The 23,771-nt window shown below is 40.8% G+C and overlaps 1 protein-coding gene across 4 annotated transcripts in view; it reads right to left on the bottom strand.

Annotated features, from left to right (window-relative positions):
• LOC106803103 (uncharacterized) overlaps nucleotides 1-23,771 on the bottom strand; it is a 300,006-nt gene that overhangs the window by 180,663 nt on the left and 95,572 nt on the right. The window contains exon 1 of one of the 4 annotated variants that reach the window (XM_087431286.1): nucleotides 13,830-13,947. The exons of the other annotated variants lie outside the window; for them this stretch is intronic. Within the exon in view, the coding sequence (XP_087287412.1) occupies nucleotides 13,830-13,887 (58 nt within the window). The 5' untranslated portion in view covers nucleotides 13,888-13,947. Of the gene's footprint in view, nucleotides 1-13,829; nucleotides 13,948-23,771 lie in introns of those variants that run through there. 4 annotated transcript variants of the gene reach the window in all.

Genomic DNA, 23,771 nt, shown 5'->3' with positions numbered 1-23,771 from the left:
CCTATTATTGGATAATAATAGCACCTAGCTTATGAGCCTGCTATGAGAATTAAATGAGATAATGCACAGAAATAGTAAAGTACCAGCCCAATGTAAATGCTCAATAATGGTTAGCTGCTTGGTACCATAATACTAATGACTATTGCTATTATCTTCCTCAGCTCAGATATTGACTTCCTCAGGGAAGCCTCTACAGACCCTCTAAGGAAGACACCCCATTTTCAGATCCCATCACTCCTGCACCTCTCCTTCATTGACTTAATATCATTGCAAAATTATATTTTAATATGTGATTATTTGATTAATGTTTATCATACACACTAGGCTCTAAGCTCAGTAAGACAGGGATGGAGGTCTGTTATGCTCATTTTATCCCCAGCACCTGGCTCAGTGCCCAGCACAAAGCAGGTTTCTATAATTACTTATTGAAGAAATGAATGAAATAATTAATTTACCAGCTTGGAAAAACATAGTTTTACTCCATTATATAATTTATCTGACTTTCCTCTAGCACTTGTTACTCAAAGTATGATCTGTGGACCAGGAAAGCAGCCTAACCCGGAAGCCTGTCGGAAATGCAGAATCTCAGGCCTCACTCTAGACCTACAGAATCTAAATGTGCACTTTAACAAAATCCCCAGGTAATTCACATGCTCATCAAATTTTTAGAAGTACCGCCCTCTGCCTACTCTTCCCCAATCCCTATGAGAGCAAGCGAGAGAGAAGGGAAGAGGAGGGGAGGGTTGGGAGAAGAGACAGGGAGAGGGAAGGAGGGGGAGGGGAGGGAGAGGGGACAGGGAAGGGAGGAGAGGGAGGGAATGAAAAAAAACCACAATCACTAAATTTCCTGGATAAAGCAGTGTTCCCTTCCACAATTCCAGATCTCATTACATTCCCAATACAAACATTATTACAAATATTACCATTTCTAAAATCAGCTGCATTCTTATTTTTTTCAGCCCCAGCCTGGCTGCTCTTATTTCCTGTTCACATATGATTTTTTCCAGAAGACTATTTTGGCCTCAGTTGAATAATTTGTTTCAGAAACTTTACATCCTAAAATATTCTCTGGTGGAGACAGAAACACCATCTGTGCCCACTCCTGGAAAAACAGCCCCAAACCATGAAGTAGGAGCATCACTTTAGCGACAGAGTTGCAAAATTTGAGTGGCTGCTTATCCACCACAGCTTCAGAAAGAGGAGAGAAAAACACACATCAAAATCCCTCATCAAAATCCTATAATAGCACCAAACCAGTCCCACTCCAGCAGTCCAGAGAGATTATAAAAATATGCCTGGTACCCAGCTGACCCCTGGAAAAATTACAGTCTAGCTTTTTAATAAAAAGGTTATTAGTTTTTGAATTGATTTCCCCCTTCGAATGGTAAAGCACATTCATCATTGGAAAATGATACAAGAACTCAGAGATTCAACGAATGGTTCATTTGCCTGTGTTTAATCTTACACATTTTGTGGGACCCGACTTCAAAATTCTCTTTGCTGCAGTGTCCTCTGCTCCCAAGGGAGGAAATGGGCCTGGCCGGAAGCAACACACATTTTGCTCAGTTGGGTCCTCCCTCCCATCAGTGCATGAACCTGGCAAGACCTGAACCTGAGAGCTGATGATTATCAAATGGCATTTGAATTTGCTGCTGCATGTTCTCCCATAGCTTCTTGCTTGCCTGGGACTCCCCTCTCTCTGACTCTCTCCCTTCTGTCTCCTACAGATGTAAGAAATGCCTGCCCTTTAATAAACAGGCTGCAGAATCTAGAGCATTAACCCCTAGAGTAAGTCTGCCCCTGTGGTCATGGGTCCCCTCCCCTAATTCTTCATTTGGTTTCCTCCAGGGTCACAGGCACGGACACATGTTGAGAAGAGGATGACAGGAGTTAGGGTACAAGACAGAGATCTAAGCTGAAATGATAATTGTCCCGTGGGTCTAGTCTAACGTGAGCCAAGGGGCCCAAATAGGGACTTTTTCCCCATCCGTAGACACACCAAACATAAGTACCATTGATTACTTGGAAAGGGGCAGTTACCAACCCACCCCAGCCCAGCCCAGCCCAGTGTAATGTAAAGAAATTGGGCTTTGGAATCATAAAGCTTAGAGTTTGAATCCTGGCTCTCACATTTGCTAGCTATGTGTCCTTGGGAAAATTGTATTTTATTATTTGACCCTCATTTTCTTCATCTTTAAAACTAAATAGGTACGTAATATCCCTTTATGGGGTTTTGTTGGGATCAAAGGAGAATTTGTTACATAATGTTCCTGGCATGTTGGCAACTCTCAAGAAGTGTTAGCTGCCCTCTCTCTCTTTTACATTCTCTGCAGAATGTACCATGAGATATGTCCTTGACCCTGAAAACGCTCATGGGAGAAGAGCAAGGGAAAAGGAGAAAAGGAAGAGAAGAGTGAGTGAGCTAGTACTCATCTACAAGCGTGACTTAAAGAAAACTTGGTTGTCAAATAACCGTAGTTCTTGAGGTCATGGTTAAGAGGAAATCTCTTTTCAACATAAAGTCTACCATAAGCTTGTTTATTGTTTATTTTTTCCCATTAGCTATTCCCATTAGCATTATTCACATTTTAAAAGCTATTGGTGCCTCTTGTTATTGAAATAAACTCTTTATGCCACCCAGACACTTCATTATTGGGCTTAACCAGAGTTTAGGAAGAGGATTAACGTGGATCTCAGTCAAAGCTTTGAGCCTTGCCCTGGTGGCACTGGGACCTGATCCCCTTCTTGCCATCGTACTTGGGCTTCTTTATGAAAGGAGAAATGTGGAGGAAAGGGAAACACTTGGAGACTGATGGGGAGTAAGGAGAAGGAGTCTTAATCCATGGAGCTCTTGGTGCCAGGCATAAGACAATCTCTGAATCGTAGCAGAGAGAATAGCAGCTGCATGTCTGTTGGATGTTTCTGCAGCTCAGTCTAGGCTGACATGAAGGGAATCCTACAGTCCTTTTCCGGGTTGTTGATGGATGAAGTTGGTTTGTCTAGAGTGAGGGCATAAGGGGTGAGACTAAATTGAAAGTTAAGGGCAGTTCAGCAACTACGAGCACCATCGATGTGCTATTCCTGATGCCTGCTGATTTAGGCATCACTCTACTCCAGAAGTTTCTACCCACCTTGAATGTTATGTTACTTAAAACATTTCTGTAGATCCTTCACTTGTTTTACTACCCTCACACCACCAGCGGCAGTCTCATCATACTTTAAGTTTATGAAAAATGGCCAAACCTTTAGAGTTACTTAACTATTATTCATTATGAACCACAGTTGACTTTCTCTGTAAGATTTCTGACAGATGGTTAGAAACTATGGCGGCACGTTGGAATCCACCTGGGAGTCCCGATGCCCAGGCCATACCTCATATCAGTTAAATGTGAGTCTTTGGGAGCTAGACATAGGCATCAGGATTGTTTTTTAAAAGCTCCCCAGGTGATTCTAATGTGAAATCAAGTCTGAGAACCAGTTCATAGTTTAAAGGTGCTGTGAGTGGAGAGAGGGGGCAGTTGAACAGATCTAACTTGACCTTGAAATAACTCAAGCAAGACACTCGGTATTGTGATCTATCCTTACACTGGTCAACTTAGGAAGGCAGTGCAAAAGTTCTCTGCACCTTTTTGCATACCTTGTGAAACATTTTATGTAAAGTCAGATTTGCTGATGGTGAGTGTCAAGTTCCCCAGGAAGTAGAGTAGATAAGCCTAGAACCCTGATCTTTTAAAAATCTTCATAAACATTTACCCCCACATTCTCTGTATCAGGCACAATGCAAGTTGCTAGGGATGTGATGATGACAATGATGATGATATTAATATTACTATAACTAGCAATAACAACTAACATTCACTGAGTGCCTACTCTGGCCAGGTACCATGCTAAGTGCTGTACACGTATTGCTAAGTTAATCATCCCATAGACACTGAGGTACATACTATTCCCATTTCCTTACTCCGGATGGGATTCATAGAGGTTAAATAATTTTCCCAAGATTACACAGCTAGCACGTGTCAGGGTGAGACTTGAAGCCAGGGATTTAAACCTCATTTGGCATGCAACGATGAATTAGGTAAATGCGGCAGCATCCCACTTTTTAATTAAGATTTTCATTATTTTATTTTGGCATCACCAAAGCAAACACAATGGTAGGCCCATGATATTTTGCATGAAATATTTGCTGAATTAGACATTTTTCTGCCCTCTCGGCCTGGTATGGAAAACGAGTATATGATGATTGTAATATAATGCATTAGTGGATGCCTGAAGTTTTGTCGGAACACAAATAAGGGGCAATTAATTCTGCTTAGGTTGAGAGGATGGTGTCAGGGGAGGCTTACAAATAGGACAGAGTATTTATTGGAGGGCTTTAAAGACTGAATAGGAGGCCGGCTAGGGCAGAAAAGAAAGAAGCATGCCAAATGGAGGGAACAGAGGACCAAAAAGGCATAAAAATGTGAGGAATTCTGGAGAAATGATCAGCCTATACCTGTGGTTCTCAAAATTAAGTGCGCATTGGAATTACCCAGAGGCTTGTTAAAACGCAGATTGCTGGGCCCAATCCCAGGAGCTTCTGATTCAGCAGGACCGTGTGCAACCAAGAATTTGCATTTCTAATGAGCTCTCAGGGGATGCTGATCCTTCTAGTCCAGGGACCACACTTGGTTGGGAGCCCTGGTCTACAGGGAAGGATCATCTGGAAACCCCTACAGCTTGTGCATGTATGAGAGGCATGCCAAAGTCAGCAAGACTTGCACCAGAAGAAAATTCCCTGAAGAGATGAGGATTTCTTCTTCTCCTGCATGGAGTGGTGGTTAAATGTTACTGTTGGTTTTGGGAGCAATTCATACTGAAGCAGTCCAGTGGGAGGAAGCAAAGAAACCACAACTTGGGACTGAAACGGGGAAACCTGGGATTTTATTGCATTTCTGCCCCATTGGTGCCCCTATTCACGTGTTAGTGAGGGCCTGCAGCTAGAGGAGTGAAGCACACTAGCTCTTTTGTTGGCGAGCAAGTGTTAGTGTCCAATTCACAGGGAAGATGGCATTTTTCTCAGCTCTTCCTCCAGTTTTGGCCATGTCTGCTGACCACAGATGAGTTCCTGTGTTTATCACCAAGATGATCTGTTGACCGCCAGCGGCCACAAGGGGAGAGGGGACGCACACGTGCTCTCACACGCAGAGGATGAACAGGGTGCTGGAATGCCAGGCTCAGTTGAATGGGGCTGGGACAGATGATATTCTTGTGAAATTCTTCCTTTCCCTCCACTTCTAATTCAATTATCAGCTTTGCTTCTCTCATTTTCCAGGACGGAAAAACCTAGGTTGCATCTGCCATTGCTCTCCAACCCCTTCAAATGGGGTGAGCAACTCTGAAAGGCCGGCCTCCCATACTACTAGGCTCTCTCTCTCAACTCCTGACCTACTTAGGGCAGATACCAGCTAGATGTGGAGGTCATATTTGTCCAATAATTGGGGAACATGAGGCATCTAGCTCCAATCCCTGCTTTTTTCACTAGGCTGCTTTGCCAGCTGACGGCCAACAGCTGTGTGTGTTACATTCCTGGCAGGGGCCTTTCTAAACCTCACCATTACTGTCAGGATTGACAGAGAGGAGTGGGAATCGCCTGCCAGAGAAAGAGAAAAGAAACAAAATCGTGTTGTTTGGATTCTGTGTTCCATGTTTGTTTTCATTTCTAACACAATTACCCATTACTCTATTGCAATCTTCTGGAAACTTCTAGAAGCCTACTTAGTAGTCTACTTAGTTACTGGCCAATATGGTGCTAGAGACACTCAGTTTTCATTTCAGGATTTTATTTTCTTGCTGTTGACCAGGAAGGAGGAGAAAGAGAATGATGGTCTAAAAGACAAATATTACCTGAGCCAGGGTGAGCCTGGTGTCAGGGGTCACACCGGAGGCCCATGCTCCATTTCTTTGGGGGACAGGAGCTTTATTATCAGAATTATTGATGAGACTCTGGCTTCTTTTCTAGAAATGAAGTATTTTTGTCGTCATGTCTATTATTCTTCACAGGAACCCAATTAGGGGAGATTGCCTCAACAGAGGAGGCTGATTAAATTCACAGATTTATTGCAAAACCACTTTGGGAGTTGTGCAAAATGAGTTTCACTGCTGAGTTTCCTTGGGTTAAAAAAAATAATAATAATCAAGCTGCAAGCCTGTACCTTGGATTATCCATCTATAACAGATCATAAAACACCATAACCTTGCATGCAGTTTATTCTCCTCCAGAGAAGCTCAAGATGCTTCTTCCAGGCTCACAGTACCTCCCCAAGGGGTAGGTGATGACTTCTGTGTTCATGGGACACCAGGGGAAATTCGGACCCGGAGCAGGAAGCGGAGACAAAGGCCTGCTGCCAGGATATAGGTCAAAAGAGAAGACTTTCCTTTGCAAAGCTTGCTACCAATTTGGGCAGGCAGTCCTTGTTCCTATCTGGGTCCCAGAAAAGCTGCTGGCAGTAGAAATGATGTAAATGAAATCTGACTTTCCATAGAAATGAAGATAGCATTGAGGATGCATTCCTGACCCCAAACCTGATGCCCCAAATGTTACAGAAATAACCACAAGAACCACTTTAAAACTTTTAACTTTCTAATGAGGATATTCAAGACAAACATTGCCCAATCCACCCCCAAAGTCTTACTTTTTTTATTAAGTCAGTATTTTCCAAATTGTTTTCTGCAGAACATTAACCTCACAAGACGCCCTGGAATAAAAGGTTTTATGGTGGTAAAACTGGGCAATACTGCCTGCATCGTGTCCCTTTATTCACAATCCTTATTAACATATTTAAAATAATAGCTAACTCTGATTGAAAGTCTACCCAAGCAAAGCAGATCGAGCACTTTTATATATTTTATTTCATCAAGTCTTCAAAAAATAATCCTCTGAGGTAGACACTAGTTTATCCCATTTTGCACACGAGGAAAGTGAAGTTTGAGGTAGTTAAATGGGTTGCCCAGTTATAGGTAAAAAGGTAAAAGGTGGGGCCAGGATTCAAATCCAGTCTCACTCCTAAGTTAAGGCTCTTAACCACTAACCTTCATCACTTTTCCATTAACTATATAGACACTTTCTCACATTGCCATTACTGTATTTTTTTCATTATTGCTTTTTTACACAATTGAGTCTATTCCTAACTGTAACAGTTGGTCATCTTTTGTTGGTTTCTTTAATTCTTATTCATGTCATCACATAGAGCCAGCTTGGTATCATTTTAGGTAACATCTTCCCCTAACATCACGCTTTTATGCTGTGATCTCATTTGGCCTTCATGTAACTGCTTCAAGCACGCTTTAGTGGATTTTCATCTGCATCTTTGACAGTTTATGGATAAACAAAGATGTAAGAGAGACAGGATGTGTCTGAGTTTATTTACCCTGCCTTTGGCAAGGGAGTCTTTGTCCACACAATGAAAATGAGTAAAAAGTAAAAGCAGGATAAAAAATGATGCCCACGGTGTATAATTAGCTCTCTTGTTGTGTGAGATTGAGATTTCTTGCACCATATTGGCATCTTAATAACTATTAGAAGATCATTTATTTTATCGGAGAGGTGTAGCGGGGTGAGGAGAGGGAGAGACAGAGAATGATTCTGTACCATGCAGTTTCACCTAAAGAAATTGTTCATTAAACTTGGGAACCAGATTGTCTGCTAATCACCCTACCAAAGCATGCACTTGCTCAGGAAATGGGTTTTCTGAGGGTGGAGAAGAGAAGAATGTGTGTTATTAGCAGTGGCCCTATCTCAGCAGAGGCAGAGCCAAAAGGTACTAGAAGTGATGTCCTTGGTTCCATAAGATTGCACAGGGTACCTAATCTCCTCCATCACGCTTGACCCCAATTAAGCATCCTTCTATGTGTTTGTGTTCTCTGAGAGCCCACATGTAATAGGATTTACCCTCCCTTTGCCCCCTTGATCAGTCAGGAATAATTTAATGAGCACCTACACTGTACTCTGCATTTCCTTTATACACAGGCCAGTTGCCTGGTGTGGCCAGGATGATGTCTGAGGAAGTTTTTTGTTGAAACTGTGCTTAATGGACTATCTCCATGGATAATCTCCTTCCATATTCATAACAGTCTTATAAGGGAGAGCCTATTATTGGTTGTGGTTTACAAAGTAGAAAACTGAGGCCAGAAGAGGAGAAACGACTTGTTAACAGACACACATCTAGTGAGGGACAGAGCCAGGACACTAACCTGGAATTCTAAAGCCTGTACCTTTTACAACCATCAAATGCCAGATATATGAATGGAAACTCCTCCGCTACCATTCTTCACGTGGTGGGTTCTGTTTAGGAAATGTAAATAAAGAAAAAAATGCTTGATTCATGTATTAAAAATAAATTATTACTAATCAGGTAAGTGGGACCTCTGATGGTGATAGGAGAAAAAAAAATCAGGAGATCATTTATTTTAGGGAAAACACTAATTATATGGATATAAATTCTTCTGGGTAAAAATGCCAAGAACACCAATGTTGCCTGCAGCCTAAACAGACCACCTCTAGTTTGGCTGTGATTGATATATTAGAATTTGCTCTTTGTTTCTCCAGCCTTACAAAAGGTACTTGAAATTGTTCTGAAATGTTATTTAGTTCTTCCAAATAACACATATAGTAAGCTCACTTTTTAAAACTTTAGGTGATGACTACTAATAGCTCATGATTGTGAAAATGCCAGTGAAGGGGGAAGTGAGAGATGGGGACAATTATACCACTCTTGTATATGGAAAGCTTAAATATTAAATAGAAGCTATTCAGCAATAAAAAGAAATGAATGAGCTATCAAGCCACGAAAAGACACGGAGGAAACTTAAATGCATATTGCTAAGAGAAAGACAATATGCAAGTGAAAAGGCTACATACTGTACAATTCCTGGTATATGACATTCTGGAAAAGGCAAAACTATGGAGACAGTAAGCAGATGGGCGGTTGCCAGGGATTGTAGGGGAGGGAGGGATGCACAGGAGGAGCGTGGAGAATTTTTAGGGCAGTGAAACTATCGTGTGTGATACGACAATGGTGAATATGGGTTATTATACTTTTGTCAAAACCCATAGAATGTATAACGCAAGGAGTAAATCCTAATGATGATGGATTTTAGTTAATAATAATGTATCAATATTGGCTCATCAGTTATAACAAATGTATCACACTAATGCAAGATGCTAATAATAGGAGAATCTGGGAGAGGGCAGGGGGAGAAAGTAGATGGGAACTCGGTACTTTCTGCTCAATTTTTCTATAAACTTAAAACCGCTCAAAAAAAGTTTTAATTTTTTATAAGCAGAAGAGAATCATGCTGTTTTTCATCATCATAGCATCTCTGTAGATGATAGTGCCCTTGTGGAAAAAAAAATGATAATCTTCTCAATGTTTAATACTAACTCAGTACTCAGGTTGTGACAACAGAGGACTATATATGAAAGGTCAATTTAAACGTCTCAGTGGGTTGGAAAGACAAAGCGGACTTTGTGTCACAATAGAACTCGTCCCATGGAACCGTGGAGACGGCAGGAGATAAAACAATACTCTTTATCACCAGCAGATTAACCAGCAAGGACGTGTTTTTTCTATTTATCCTATAGGCTCCTAAGGACAATGGGTCTTTTGTCCTTACACCTGTTGAAGGGGAAGGAGCGCTTGACAGAGACCTGGTGAGGTTTATGTGAGGCCATGCAGTTCAGATTTCTTACCTGCGTCTCTGATGATACATCCCATTTCATAATATGCCTTCTAGCAAAGGAACTTGGAGACCGAGCCCTCAGTGTTCAAAGGGAAAGAAGCAGGTCCAAGCTTTACTTGAGAAGAATGACAGAATACAGAAATCCCATGCTTTTTGTTGTTAGTACCCATCGAGTTGATTCCGACTCCAGAGACCCTGTGTACAGAAATCCGTGTGGGAGAGCAACATAACAAAGTTGTGGCATTTTTCAGCTCTCAACTACACACCAGCCACAAGTTCCATGAGGGTCCTGCTCTTCTTTTGTCTTCAGCTTCTAGCTCAGCATGAGGCACAGAGTCAAGGCTCAACAGAGGCAAGGCTCACTGGAAGAATGAACCTCCAGGACTTTGCTAAAGACAAGAGAACAGCAAAATGATTCATTAAGATAGACAGCTGATTTTTCCAGCTACTTCACTAAAGTTTCCAGATAAACATTTGTCTGTGGGCACGTGTGTGTTGATGGCTTTTTTCCATTCTAAATCCTTGCTTATAATGGGATCTGTTGGTTTTGACTGCCTTCTTTTGGGAACAACACTCAAATTTTCTTTGGGGTAACCAATCTTCCCCTAATTCTTAGTATGAAAAGTTTGAATTTAATACTTCCTTTTGCATTGAGAGAATTGTGTGTGGCCTGAGTCTAGCCAGTCAGAGCACTGTTTCTCCTTGGTCTCATTGGAATTCAGAGAAGGATGCATAACTCAAGCTGGACCCATGAGAATCCCACCTTGGTTTTTGCTGGCATGATTTGAAAAGAAGTGCTCTTTATCTGCTGCGGTTGAGAAACAGGTAAAATGCAAGCCTGGAGTTACTAGTGGACTTCTTAGCCTCCACTTGGGAAAAATCTCCTTGAAAATAAAGCCTAAATAGAGGAAAAGTGAGCTGAAAGATGGAGAGAGAACAAGTCCTGGTGAAAATATATGAGCAACTTGAACCAGCCAAGTCTGGAATCAATATATTTCCCAGACCCTTCAGTGAAATGGGCCACTAAATTCCCAGGATTTCAACCACCTTATAACCTATTACAGTTCACCAATGTATCCATTTTCCCCCTTATATTGAAATTTCTGAGTCACTGCTGTTCTTTTATATGTCCATGTCCTTCAGATTAGAATTTAATAGGAAAACTGACTGGGAGATGTTCTACCCAGAGCCTCTACCACTTCTCTCAACCTAATCATACCTCCAGATGGAAAAAGATGATGTTGGAAATGAAGAGTCCTTGAAATAGCACTTCCAAATTCCAACAAAAGGTAGAATTCTCCTTTGTTGAACATATCACTTCACCATAAACTCTAAATCTTTTGGCAGCTTAGCAAAAGTTGGCATGTGGCAGAGTCCTGCTAAACAGATTGAGACATCAGAGAATCAGCCCTTGGCCATGCCTGGCACAAGTTCTGAAGACATGGCCCCATGCCACCACTCCCCCTCACACTCAATGTGCCATTAACTCGGGGAGGGGGGGGCCTCCAAGAGCTAGGACAGCTCGGACTTGAAAAATAACCTGAACTTCATGGATGGGTTTGAAGGATGAAGACAAATGCTCTACAGCTCTTCACCCTAATCCAGCCATTAAATATAATAAGAGCTAACATCTATTGAGTACTGCTGTACCAAGCATGGCACTAAATACCCTGCTTGCATAGTCCCTTTTAACCCTCATCTACTACAATCCTATGTGGTAGACCCTATTATAATCTCCACTTTCCAGTTGAAGAAATGGGACCTAGAAAACTTACCAAACCTGCTCTGGATCACTGAGCAGGATTCAGACCCAAGTAGCAGGACCCAGGCTCTGCATCACAACATGATGTTGTGTGTTCAGAATAAAGCCTGAATCATGGCTTTAAAATTGTGAAAATGAATGTTATGACTGGAAGGAAGCTTAGACATCATTTAGCCTGATAGAAAAACTGAGGGTGAGGGAGAGAAGTGACTTTCCCAAAGTCACATAGTAAGTTAAAGAACCAGGCACTGAAATCTAGCCCTGATGCACCAGTTCTTTTGCAGTGTCACTTCAGGATGATACACACCACCACACAGAGCAAGTAAGTCAACAGGCACCACCATTACAGATGCATCAGTTACTTAACATTCTAACATACGTACAGACCAGTTAGCAAATTGCACCATTCTAAGACTATTTCCCTCTCCCCTTAGGACTCCTGAACCTCTCCATAATTTAGAAATTAAAGGGCAAATGTCCGTCCCTATGGCCAGCTTCCATTCTGATTAGTCAATCCCCTCCCCCGCAGTGAAGTATTTTTAATATGAGCCCTTCAATAACACAAAAGCCAGCACACAGACTGTTCTCCCTCCAGACAATGTGAACTTCATGGGTGAATTGCAGGCCGCATCTCAGTCATTTGGGAGAACAGTGTTATCTCAAATATAAGAGGTAGCCAAAAGCTAATCATGCCAACTGGGCCCCCATGCCAACATGGAGGGGCCAGAGAGGAGAGAGTTCAGCCCCAGCATTTGGGGACTCTAAAGAGGCCATCTCATCCCCTTCCAGTTGTGGGTTAAGACATACTCCAGCCCCCCACCTTGAAAGGAAGAGTTCAAGTCAGCTGAATTGTCTCTAGGAGGCAGGAAGGGTCATGTCCCTGTCTCTCACCTTACTTGTTTCTTTTTGGAATGGCACAGCCATCCCTCAAATCATGGAAGCCCTACTGACAACTAGTGGGAAATACAAGGAAAGCAAACCTTGCCAGCTGCAGAGACCCCAGGCTCAGGCTCCTTTTGAAGTCAATGGGAGGTAAGCTGTTCTTTTTGACTCTTCTCAGCTGCAGAGATGGAGAAACGAATTGCTCATGGAAGGGAGGCCCTGATGCATAGACTGCCCAGCAGGAGTCAACCTCTTGCACTGCTAGCCAGTCTGAAAACCATCTAGATCCCAATGGCCTGCCTTCACGAGATGACAGTTTGCAGAGGACTGCCTCAGGCCATTTAAATATCTGTTCTCTGGTTATGCCTTACTAGGATTTGCAGGTCACCAAATAATTCTTAAATATGAATCGACAGGCATATTCATATTGCATGTATCCCTTAACAACATTGTTTTATGGACCAGAAATCTATTTCAGTGGTAGCCACAACTTTCTCGTGTAATGTTTGAAGCATGAGATATTATACAGTGTTTGAAAGTCAATATACAAAAAGCTAAACAACTCCTCACCCATCTCCCCTTCATCTGGTGATCTCCTTCTCATTCTCTGGATGTTAGCTTCCATGTCATTCCCTGTTCCAGCCTCCGCCCCACACTAAGTTAGCATTCCATAGCACTTTATGATTTCCTTTTTGCAGCATTTATTACATTTATAATTATTTGCTCGATGCTTGTCTTCCCTACTAGACCCATAATACCCCAGAGAATTGAGACAGCATTCCTCTTACTCACATATCCCCAGTACCTAGAAGAGTGTTTTGCTTAATAGTGAATATTTACTGAGTAATGAATGAATACTGCAAGATCGCGGCATCAAGTCCTTGCTATTTACGGAGTGGGCCTCTTAAGCATCATTAGAACGTGTGGGAAAGGCATTTAAAAGGACATAAAGTCAGGGCAGAGTCAAGATGGCGGCGTAAGCAGACTCTGAACTCACCTCCTCCCGTGGACACAGCCAGTTTACAACTACTCGTGGAAAAATTACCCCTGAGACAGAACTGAAAACTGGATAAGAGGAACTCCTGCAACAACGGACAATCCTAACTGAGGTGGAAGAGGCAGAGACTCCCTTCTGGAGAGGAAAAACGCCGCCTTCACAAGCCTCCAGCTTCACGGCCGCCGGGAGCAGCTCACAGGTACGCACCCTCCCTGGAGGCGCGGGGCCCTGAGCCGGGGAGCGCCCCCACTGGGGGCATTTTGTGGACCCAGCACAATCGAGACCAGCGGCATAATATCTGACTGTGCCTGCTACTAAAGCATTGGGGAGCACCCCCAGAAAACCCGGTTCACAAAGAAACTAAAACTGGCTCTTAAAAGGCCCGCGTGCAAACTCACCCGTTTCAGAAAGCATCCTAAAAATCACCAGAAAGAAAGGTGCACAGTGCTTTGGTGACAAGAAACTCACCTAATAGGCCCTGAGTGCATCTCGGTGAAGGGTGAGACCTCTCCAGGGACTGGGACATTGGCAGCGGCCATTGTTGTGGCCTGGTGTGAGTGTGCTGACACAGACGCCATTGGAGTTCTCCCTGAGGCCTGCTAGAGCAGGGTCTGCCCCACCCGCTAGAGCACCAATTTAATCCAGCTCAGCCAGGGCAGGCAGCCCACCCTAGAGACTGGCCCCACCCAACAACAAGCCCTCAGGCAACTTGTGGGCCTGCATAGATTGGTGACTGGATTCTCTGCAGCCTGGCAACTGAGCCGACTTGAGCAGGGCAGGGTGTGCACAAGGAGCGGGTGGAGAGTGTGGGGCGGTGGTGGAGTGTGTGGGGCTCCCGCCGTGGAGAGACTGGGTCCGCTTGGGGAGGTCTGGGCGCTCACACGGGGCAGGACTGTGTTGACTGTGTGTGTGGACCTGTGGGCAACAGGGCTTGTCAGCTGCAGAAGACTTGTGCTTCTCAAAGACCCACATAGGAGGTTTGCCCCACCTTCCAAAGCCTGAAACAATTGGGTGCTCCTGTGCCTGAGGCCAGCCCCACCCAGCTGCAATCCTCAGAGAGCTGACAAGAGACCTAATAGGCTAGAGGCTTACAGCAATTCTAAGGCCCTGAGCCTAACAACCTGCCATGCTGGGGGCCTACTCACTTAAAAGAAATACTGCAACACAAATGTGGTACTAGAACTTGCAGCCAACTGTGCTGGGGCTCCCCACACCTGATAAAGAGACTGAAGGGCCCACAACAACTACAAGCAGCTGAGCATTACAACAGCTGACCAGGCGCATAACTCAGCCTCCCTGGGTGCCTACAGGGAGAGCAAACAGGCCACAACAGAAGGACACAGGTAGCCCACATAGGGGTCACCCCTGGAACATTGAGAACTGAGGAAAGCACACTGGAAGCCTCCTAAGACATCACTTACATAAGGTCACCTATCCAAGAGCAGGAGACGTAGCTGACCTACCTAATACGTAGACACAAGCACAGGGAAAGAGGCAAAATGAGGAGGCAAAAGAATACATTCCAAGTAAGGGAACAGGACAAAACCCCAGAAAAGGAACTAAGTGAAACAGAAATGAGCAACCTACCTGACAGAGAGTTCAAACTAAGAGTGTTAAGGATGCTCACTGATCTGGGGAGAAGAATAGATGAACTCAGTGAGAATGTCAACAAAGAAATGGAAGATATAAAAAAGAACCAATCAGAAATGAAGAATATAATACTGGAAATGAAAAATTCATTAGAGGGACTCAAAAGCAGAGTAGAGGATACAGAAGAACGGATCTATGAGCTGGACGAAAGACTAGAAGAAATTACCCAAGGTGAACAGGTAAAAGAGAAAAGAATTAAAAAGAGTGAGGACAGTCTAAGGGACCTCTGGGACAACATCAAGCGCACTAACATCCATGTTATAGGTGTCCCGGAAGGAGAAGAGCGAGACAAGGGGGCAGAGAATCTATTTCAAGAAATAATAGATGAAAACTTCCCTAACCTAAGGAAGGAAACAGACATCCAGGTACAGGCGGCACAGAGAGCCCCAAACAAGATAAACCCAAAGAGGCCCACACCAAGACACATCATAATCAAAATGTCCAGAATTAAAGATAAAGAGAGAATCCTAAAAGCCGCAAGAGAATGTCAAGTTACATACAAAGGAAACCCCATAAGGCTATCAGCTGACTTCTCAGCAGAAACCTTACAGGCTAGAAGAGAATGGCACGATATATTTAAAGTGCTAAAAGGAAAAAACTTACAGCCAAGAATACTCTACCCAGCAAGGTTATCATTCAAAATGGAAGGAGAGATCAAAATTTTCCCAGATAAGCAAAAATTAAAGGAGTTTGTCACCAAGAAACCAGTGCTACAAGAAATGTTAAAGGGACTGATTTAAGGGGAAAAGAGAAGACCACAAATAGGAAAAATTATCTATTTCCATGATTAGAACGTAATGGATACAAATGCACAAAAAAGAGGTTAGATATGATATCAAAAACATAAAAGGAGGGAGGAGGGGAGTTAAAGAGTACAGCTTTCAGACACAGGTCAAACTAAAGTGACCATCAATTCTGTATAGAAGAAGAAAGGAACAGAGAAGGACTACTAAAACACTAAGAAAAAAAAAAAAGTTAAAAAATGGCAGTAAGTACATACTTATCAATAGCTACTTTAAACATCAATGGACTAAATGCTCCAATTAAAAGGCATAGGGTGGCTGATTGGATAAAAAAACAAGACCCATATATATGCTGCATACAAGAGACACACTTCAGACCTAAAGACACTCACAAACTAAAAGTGAAGGGATGGAAAAAGATACTCCATGCAAATGGCAATGAAAAGAAAGCTGGGGTAGCAGTACTCATATCAGACAAAATAGACTTTAAAACAAAAACTGTAAAAAGAGAAAAGGGCATTACATAATGATCAAGGGAACAATCCAACAAGAGGATATAACACTTGTAAATATCTACGCACCCAATGTAGGTGCACCTAAATATATAAAGCAATTATTAACAGACATAAAAACAGAAATAGACAGTAACACAATAATAGTAGGGGACTTTAACACTCCACTTACACCAACGGATAGATCATCCAAACAGAAGATCAATAAGGAAACAGTGGCCTTAAATGACACACTAGAACAGATGGACCTAGTAGATATATACAGAGCATTCCATCCAAAAACCAAAGAATACATGTTCTTTTCAAATGCACATGGAACATTCTCCAGGATTGATCACATATTAGGCCACAAAACAAGCCTCCATAAATTTAAGAAGATTGAAATAATACCAAGCATCTTTTCTGACCACAACAGTATGAAACTAGAAATCAACTATAGGAAGAAAATCAGAAAAGCCACAAATACGTGGAGATTAAACAAAATGGTACTGAACAATGACTGGGTCGACGAAGAAATCAAAGAAGAAATCAAAAAATACCTGCAGACAAATGAAAATGAAAATACTACATGCCAGAATTTATGGGATACAGCAAAAGCGGTTCTAAGAGGGAAGTTTATAGCAATACAGGCCTATCTCAACAAACAAGAAAAATCTCTAATAAACAATCTAACAATGCACCTAAAGGAATTGGAAAAAGAAGAACAAACAAAGCCCAAAATCCACAGAAGAAGGGAAATAATAAAAATCAGAGCAGAAATAAATGAAATAGAGACCAAAAAAAAAATAGAAAAAATTAATAAAACCACGAGCTGGTTCTTTGAAAAGATCAACAAAATTGACAAATCTTTAGCTAGACTCACCAAGAAAAAAAGAGAGAAGGCACAAATAAGTAAAATCAGAAATGAAAGAGGAGAAATTACAACAGACACCTCAGAAATACAAAAGATTATAAGAGAATACTATGAAAAGCTATATGCCAACCAATTTGACAATCTGGAAGAAATGGATAAATTCTTAGAATCATACAACCTTCCAAAACTGGATCAAGAAGAAGTAGAGAAGTTGAATAGACCAATCACCAGTAAGGAGATCGAAACAGTAATCACAAACCTCCCCAAAAATAAAAGTCCAGGACCAGACAGCTTCCCTGGTGAATTCTACCAAACATTCAAAGAAGACTTAATACCTATCCTTCTCAAACTCTTCCAAAAAATTGAGGAGGGGGGGAAGCTCCCTAACTCATTCTACGAAGCTGACATTACCCTGATACCAAAACCAGACAAGGACAACACAAAAAAAGAAAATTACAGGCCAATATCACTGATGAACATTGATGCAAAAATCCTCAACAAAATACTAGCAAATCGCATACAAGAATACGTTAAAAAGATTATACACCATGATCAAGTGGGATTTATTCCAGGTATGCAGGGATGGTTTAACATTTGCAAATTAATCAACGTAATACACCACATTAATAAAATGAAGAATAAAAATCGCATGATCATCTCAATAGATGCAGAGAAAGCATTTGACAAGATACAGCATCCATTTATGATAAAAACTCTGAATAAAATGGGTATAGAAGGAAAGTATCTCAACATAATAAAGACCATATATGAGAAACCCACAGCTAATATCATCCTCAATGGTGAAAAACTGAAAGCATCCCTCTAAGAACAGGAACCAGACAAGGATGCCCACTGTCACCACTCCTATTTAACATAGTACTGGAAGTCCTAGCCAGAGCAATCAGGCAAGAGAAAGAAATAAAAGGGATCCAAATTGGAAAGGAAGAAGTGAAACTGTCACTATTTGCAGATGACATGATTTTATATTAAAAAACCCTAAAGAATCCACCAGAAAACTTTTAGAAGTAATAAACGAATATGGTAAAGTTGCAGGATACAAAATCAACATACAAAAATCAGTTGCATTTCTGTACACTAACAACGAAGTAGCAGAAAGAGAAATTAAGAATACCATCCCATTTACAATTCAACAAAAAGAATAAAATACCTAGGAATAAACTTAACCAAAGAGGTGAAAGATCTGTACACCAAAAACTATAAAACATTTCTGAAAGAAATTAAAGACGACACAAAGAAATGGAAAGATATTCCGTGCTCTTGGATTGGAAGAATTAACATAGTTAAGATGTCCATACTTCCTAAAGCCATCTGTAGATTCAATGCAATCCCTATCAAAGTTCCAACAACATTTTTCACAGAAATAGAACAAAGAATCCTAAAATTTATATGGAACAACAAAAGACCCCAAATAGCTAAAGGAATCCTGAGAAAAAAGAACAAAGCTGGAGGTAGCACACTCCCTGATTTCAAAATATACTACAAAGCTATAGTAACCAAAACAGCATGGTACTGGCACAAAAACAGACACACAGATCAATGGAATAGAATCGAAAGCCCAAAAATAAACCCACGCATCTATGGACAGCTAATCTTTGACAAAGGAGCCAAGAACATACAATGGGGAAAAGAAAGTCTCTTCAACAAATGGTGTTGGGAAAACTGGATAGCCACATGCAAAAAAATGAAAGTAGACCCTTACCTTACACCATACACAAAAATTAACTCCAAATGGATTAAAGACTTGAATGTAAGACCTGAAACTGTGAAACTTCTAGAAGAAAGCGTAGGCAGTATGCTCTTCGACATCGGTCTTAGCAACATCTTTTCAAACACCACGTCTGACCGGGCAAGAGAAACAATAGAAAAAATAAACAAATGGGACTACATCAAACTAAAAAGCTTCTGCACAGCAAAGGAAACCATCAACAAAATGAAAAGACAACCTAACAATTGGGAGAAGATATTTGCAAATCATACTTCTGATAAGGGCTTAATCTCCAAAATATATAAAGAACTGATGCATCTCAACAACAAAAAAACTACCAACCCAATTAAAAAATGGGCAAAAGACCTGAACAGACATTTCTCCAAAGAAGATATACAGATGGCCAACAGACACATGAAAAGATGTTCAAAATCACTATCAGGGAAATGCAAATCAAAACTATAATGAGATATCACCTCATGCCTGTCAGAATGGCTATAATTAACAAGACAGGAAACAACATGTGTTGGAGAGGATGTGGAGAGAAGGGAACTCTCATACACTGCTGGTGGGAGTGCAAACTGGTGCAACCACTATGGAAAACAGTATGGAGATTCCTCAAAAAATCAAGGATAGAACCACCATATGATCCAGCTATTCCACTGTTGGGTATTTATCCAAAGAACTTGAAAACACCAATTTGTAAAGGTACATGCACCCCTGTGTTCATTGCAGCGTTATTCACAATAGCCAAGACATGGAAGCAACCTAAGTGCCCATCAAGGGACGAATGGATAAAGAAGATGTGGTATATATACACAATGGAATACTACTCAGCCATAAGAAACGATGAAATCCAGCCATTTGTGACAACATGGATGGACATTGAGGGTATAATGCAAAGTGAAATAAGTCAGAGGGAGAAGGTCAAATACCGTATGATTTCCTTCATTAAGTAGTAGATAATAACAACAATAAACAAACACATAGGGACAGAGATTGGATTGGTGGTTACCAGAGGGGAAGGGGGGAGGGAGGAGGGTGAAAGGGATAATTGGGTACATGTGTGTGGTGATGGGTTGTAATTAGTATTTGGGTGGTGAACATGATGTAATCTATGCAGAAATAGAAGTACAATGATGTACACCTGAAATTTTTACAATGTTATAAACCAGTGTTACTGCAATAAACAAAAAATTAGGAAAAAAAAAAAAGACATAAAGTCATCCATGCATATAATCAAGCTCTTTAGCTTCACCAATTCACAAAATACTTTCTAGTTTGTCTTATCTTCTCTTCCTATTTCTTTAAGTCCATTCTCTCCTACACTATGATTTCAGAAAACCTCCATTCCATGTTATCATAATTGGTGCATAACTGAATTTTCTCAAACCAGGGGCCACAGACCCGTGGGTATTGGCTTACCTTATCTTAGGGATCTGTGAATTCCCTATGAGATCTATAACGAGATGAAAGCATATACTGAATCATGCAGATGAACATTTTAAAATTGAATATGGCCACAATTTCAATATCATTTTTTTTTTTAAAGATTTTATTTATTTTATTTTTTGCCCCCAAAGCCCCAGTAGATAGTTGTATGTCATAGCTGCACACCCTTCCAGTTGCTGTATGTGGGACTCGGCCTCAGGATGGACAGAGAAGTGGTGCCTCGATGCGCACCCGGGATCCGAACCCGGGCCGCCAGCATCGCAGCGCGCGCACTTAACCACCAAGCCACAGGGCCGGCCTCAATATCATTTTTAAACATATTGGAGGTTTTTAAATATATTGCAAAATCTCTCACACTCCTCCCTTCAAAAAGTGGAGTCTAATTTCCCTTCCCTTGAATGCAGGACTTAGTCAATTGTCTAATGAACAGAGTGAGGTAATGTGACCTTTCATGACTTCCTAAGCTAGGTTAGAAAAGGAGATATGGCTTCCACCTGGCCTTCTCTCTTGGAGCATGCACCTGGGAAGCCCTGAGCCACCATATGAGAAATCGGGCTCTCCTGAAACTGTGAGGCTGCAGAGACCAAATGGAGAGATTGAACACAGATTGCTAGAGGAGCCCCAGCTGTTCAAGTCTTCCTAGCCCAGCTACCAGGCATGTGAGGGATGAAGGCTTCCAGCCTCAGCCACCATCTGACTTCAACCTCATGAAAGACCCCAAGCCAGAACTACCAAGCTGAGCCACTCGTGGATTCCTGACCCAAAGAAACCATGAAAGATAAATGATTATGGGTGTTTTAAGTCACTGAGTTTTTGGTATTTGTTACAAAGCAAAAGATAATTACTATGGTGTCCTTATTTTCAGTTGGGTTTATGATTGCATTGGAACCACATATTTATCAGAGGCGAATGAGAGGAGAAGGCAGAAAGACTTAATAAATGCATGTCACGCAAGGGATAAGGTTCTGCAGTAGTTTAAACAGAGAAAAGTGACAGGAAAATGGCTCATCACACCCAACTTGGTGTTTCCGGCGGGCTGAACTCAAAGGAATCCTTGTTCAGTCAATACCATACTCATGTTGCAAGCAGTTACCGGGTTGCAAAACAACTTCAGCAATTACATTTAACAAATGTGATCAATTTTAATTGTATTGGCTCTATTTTGCTTTTATTTTTTCTATGATTCTATTTAACTTTATAATTGCTTATACCTAGTTTTATATGTATACATTTGAGTAACATTATAATAAAGTAATTTAAGTCAACACCAGAGAATCACGATTATTTTCTTTAAAAAATTTTTTTATTTTAAATTTGAAAATCAGTGAAGGAGGATCTTCAGAAAGGCATATATATCTATAACACACTATCATCTCATTAACTGTTGTCAAATGAAGTAATAGCTACTACTATTTACCCTAGAGCATTCCTCATACTTGTCTATACATCTAACAGTTTAATTGTAAGGTTAGTGTATCTGCCTTTAAGTCTTCCAGTTTAAGCCTTGTGTTTGAAACCCCTGTTGATGATAATGATGTTTTCAGTCCATGTATTCTTAGCACACATGGCCTGACTTTTTTGATCAGCAATCGCTTAGTCCTCCTGCTGATCAGTTTCAGCTGGAAGATGGCCACCTGCCTTTGTGGTGCCCTCAACCTCCCCAACATAAATTTTTGAATAGGCACTTAAATTATATTTTAAATCAAACCATTATAAAAGTACCTTTCAAATCTGGTGAATAGTCATTCATTCATTCATTTTTATATTATGCTTAAACAAAAATACAGAAGCTTAATTTATAACTTACGTTAATATATTTAAATGTATATTTTTATGTGGGTGACAGATATAACACATAGCTTTCCATTATATGCTGTGACATTATATGCTGGAAGTAGTTTGATTTTTTAAAATAAAACAATAGGTTACTAATTATCATAATAACAATAATAATCATCTATTGCAGTCTTGAAGTACTTGCACAGTATGGTGTTAATCATTTCGTCTACATTATTTCCTTTAATCCACACAATTTACCTAATGATTTAGGTAATACTGTCATTCTGCAGAGGCTCAGAGGGATGGTCATTTGTTCAAAGATAACATACCTGGAAATGGAGGAGCTAAGATGTGAACCCACATAGGTCTGCCTTTATCAACCTTTCTAAATTCTCTTGACTGTTCGTACTTTCTTCTTTACCATATTCCTGTAAAGCTAAGTTGTCTTGTCATCAGTTGTAAGATGTTCCATTATTTATGTGCCAATATGACAAAGACTGACAAACTAAAACACAATGCTTTATCACTAGAATTTTTATTTTATATTGATTTGAAAGGGCTCTATTTAAGAAGTAGACCTAGTTAGACATATATTTTTATCTAACATTACTGTTGTATAGATATAAAACAGAAAGCATAATCAAAATAAATGGAAGTAGGTATGTTCTAGAATTTCCCAGAGTCTGGCTCTTCTGAATCGTTTTGCAGATGAGGGTCATCAGTGTCTGTGTTTTTCCACCATGTGATCCACCATCAACGAGAGCATTGATGATGTAGCATTTCTTAAAAGAATGCTCTATTATTGGGTCTGGATTTTTCTTCCAAGCTGCTGTCATCCTTTCCACAACTTTTGATATGTATGTAGAGGCAGAGCCAATGCCTCTAATTTAAATATTTTGAAAAGCACATCTTAAGAGTCAATGGATATGATATTATGTTTCCTGTAGAGTAGGTTAAAAAATCAACCATCCAGAAATTTAAGTATTTTACAATGTTTTAGTTACACTAGGCATAAAGGTCTAATATCAAACTTCAGTCTGCTATGGATCATTAGTATACATTTATGTTGCTTTACTTACATTATCTCCATTTGTTGAATGCTTATGATGATCAGGTACTGGTGTAGATGCTTTGCATGTGTTAACTTATTAAACCCAAGGAAGCAGCATATTGTCCCATTATATCAATGAAGAAACTAAGATTTTGAGAGTTTAAATAATTTGTTCAAAGTCACATTGCTTCTTAATGTGGCAATTCAATGGCAAAGCCACGATCTGACTTCAATCTGACACCAAATTTCATTCTGCTAACTACTTTGCCATATTACCATCCACAGAAATACACGCACTGGCAATGTGAGAACTGGTAACTAACATTAATGATCCTTGTTAGGTGCTATGTAAACTATTTCTACTTCCCTTAGCCTTTTCTCTGCCTGCACATGAGTACCACAAACATAGATCTTTATTCACTCCTCTCCCCAAGGCCAGATATTAACAGAAACCCTCCAGAGACTGATTTGGAGGTAATGGGACAATATTTCTTAAAGCGGGGCAATGCATCACTCCCATGGCTGTCTTGCTTTAGAGGTTTCTGGGAGAATTATCTATAAAATTGACCACAGTACTGGCTGTTTCACAGGACTCTTACACAATGCAAGTCCATGCATTCCTATTTTACCACTGATCAGAAAAT

Source organism: Ceratotherium simum, chromosome 5 (assembly GCF_057802395.1).
Source record: "Ceratotherium simum simum isolate JZ-2026a chromosome 5, ASM5780239v1, whole genome shotgun sequence".
NCBI lineage: Eukaryota > Metazoa > Chordata > Mammalia > Perissodactyla > Rhinocerotidae > Ceratotherium > Ceratotherium simum.
The sequence above is the reverse complement of the archived record's forward strand: the minus strand, read 5'-3'. Positions and strand labels throughout refer to the sequence as shown.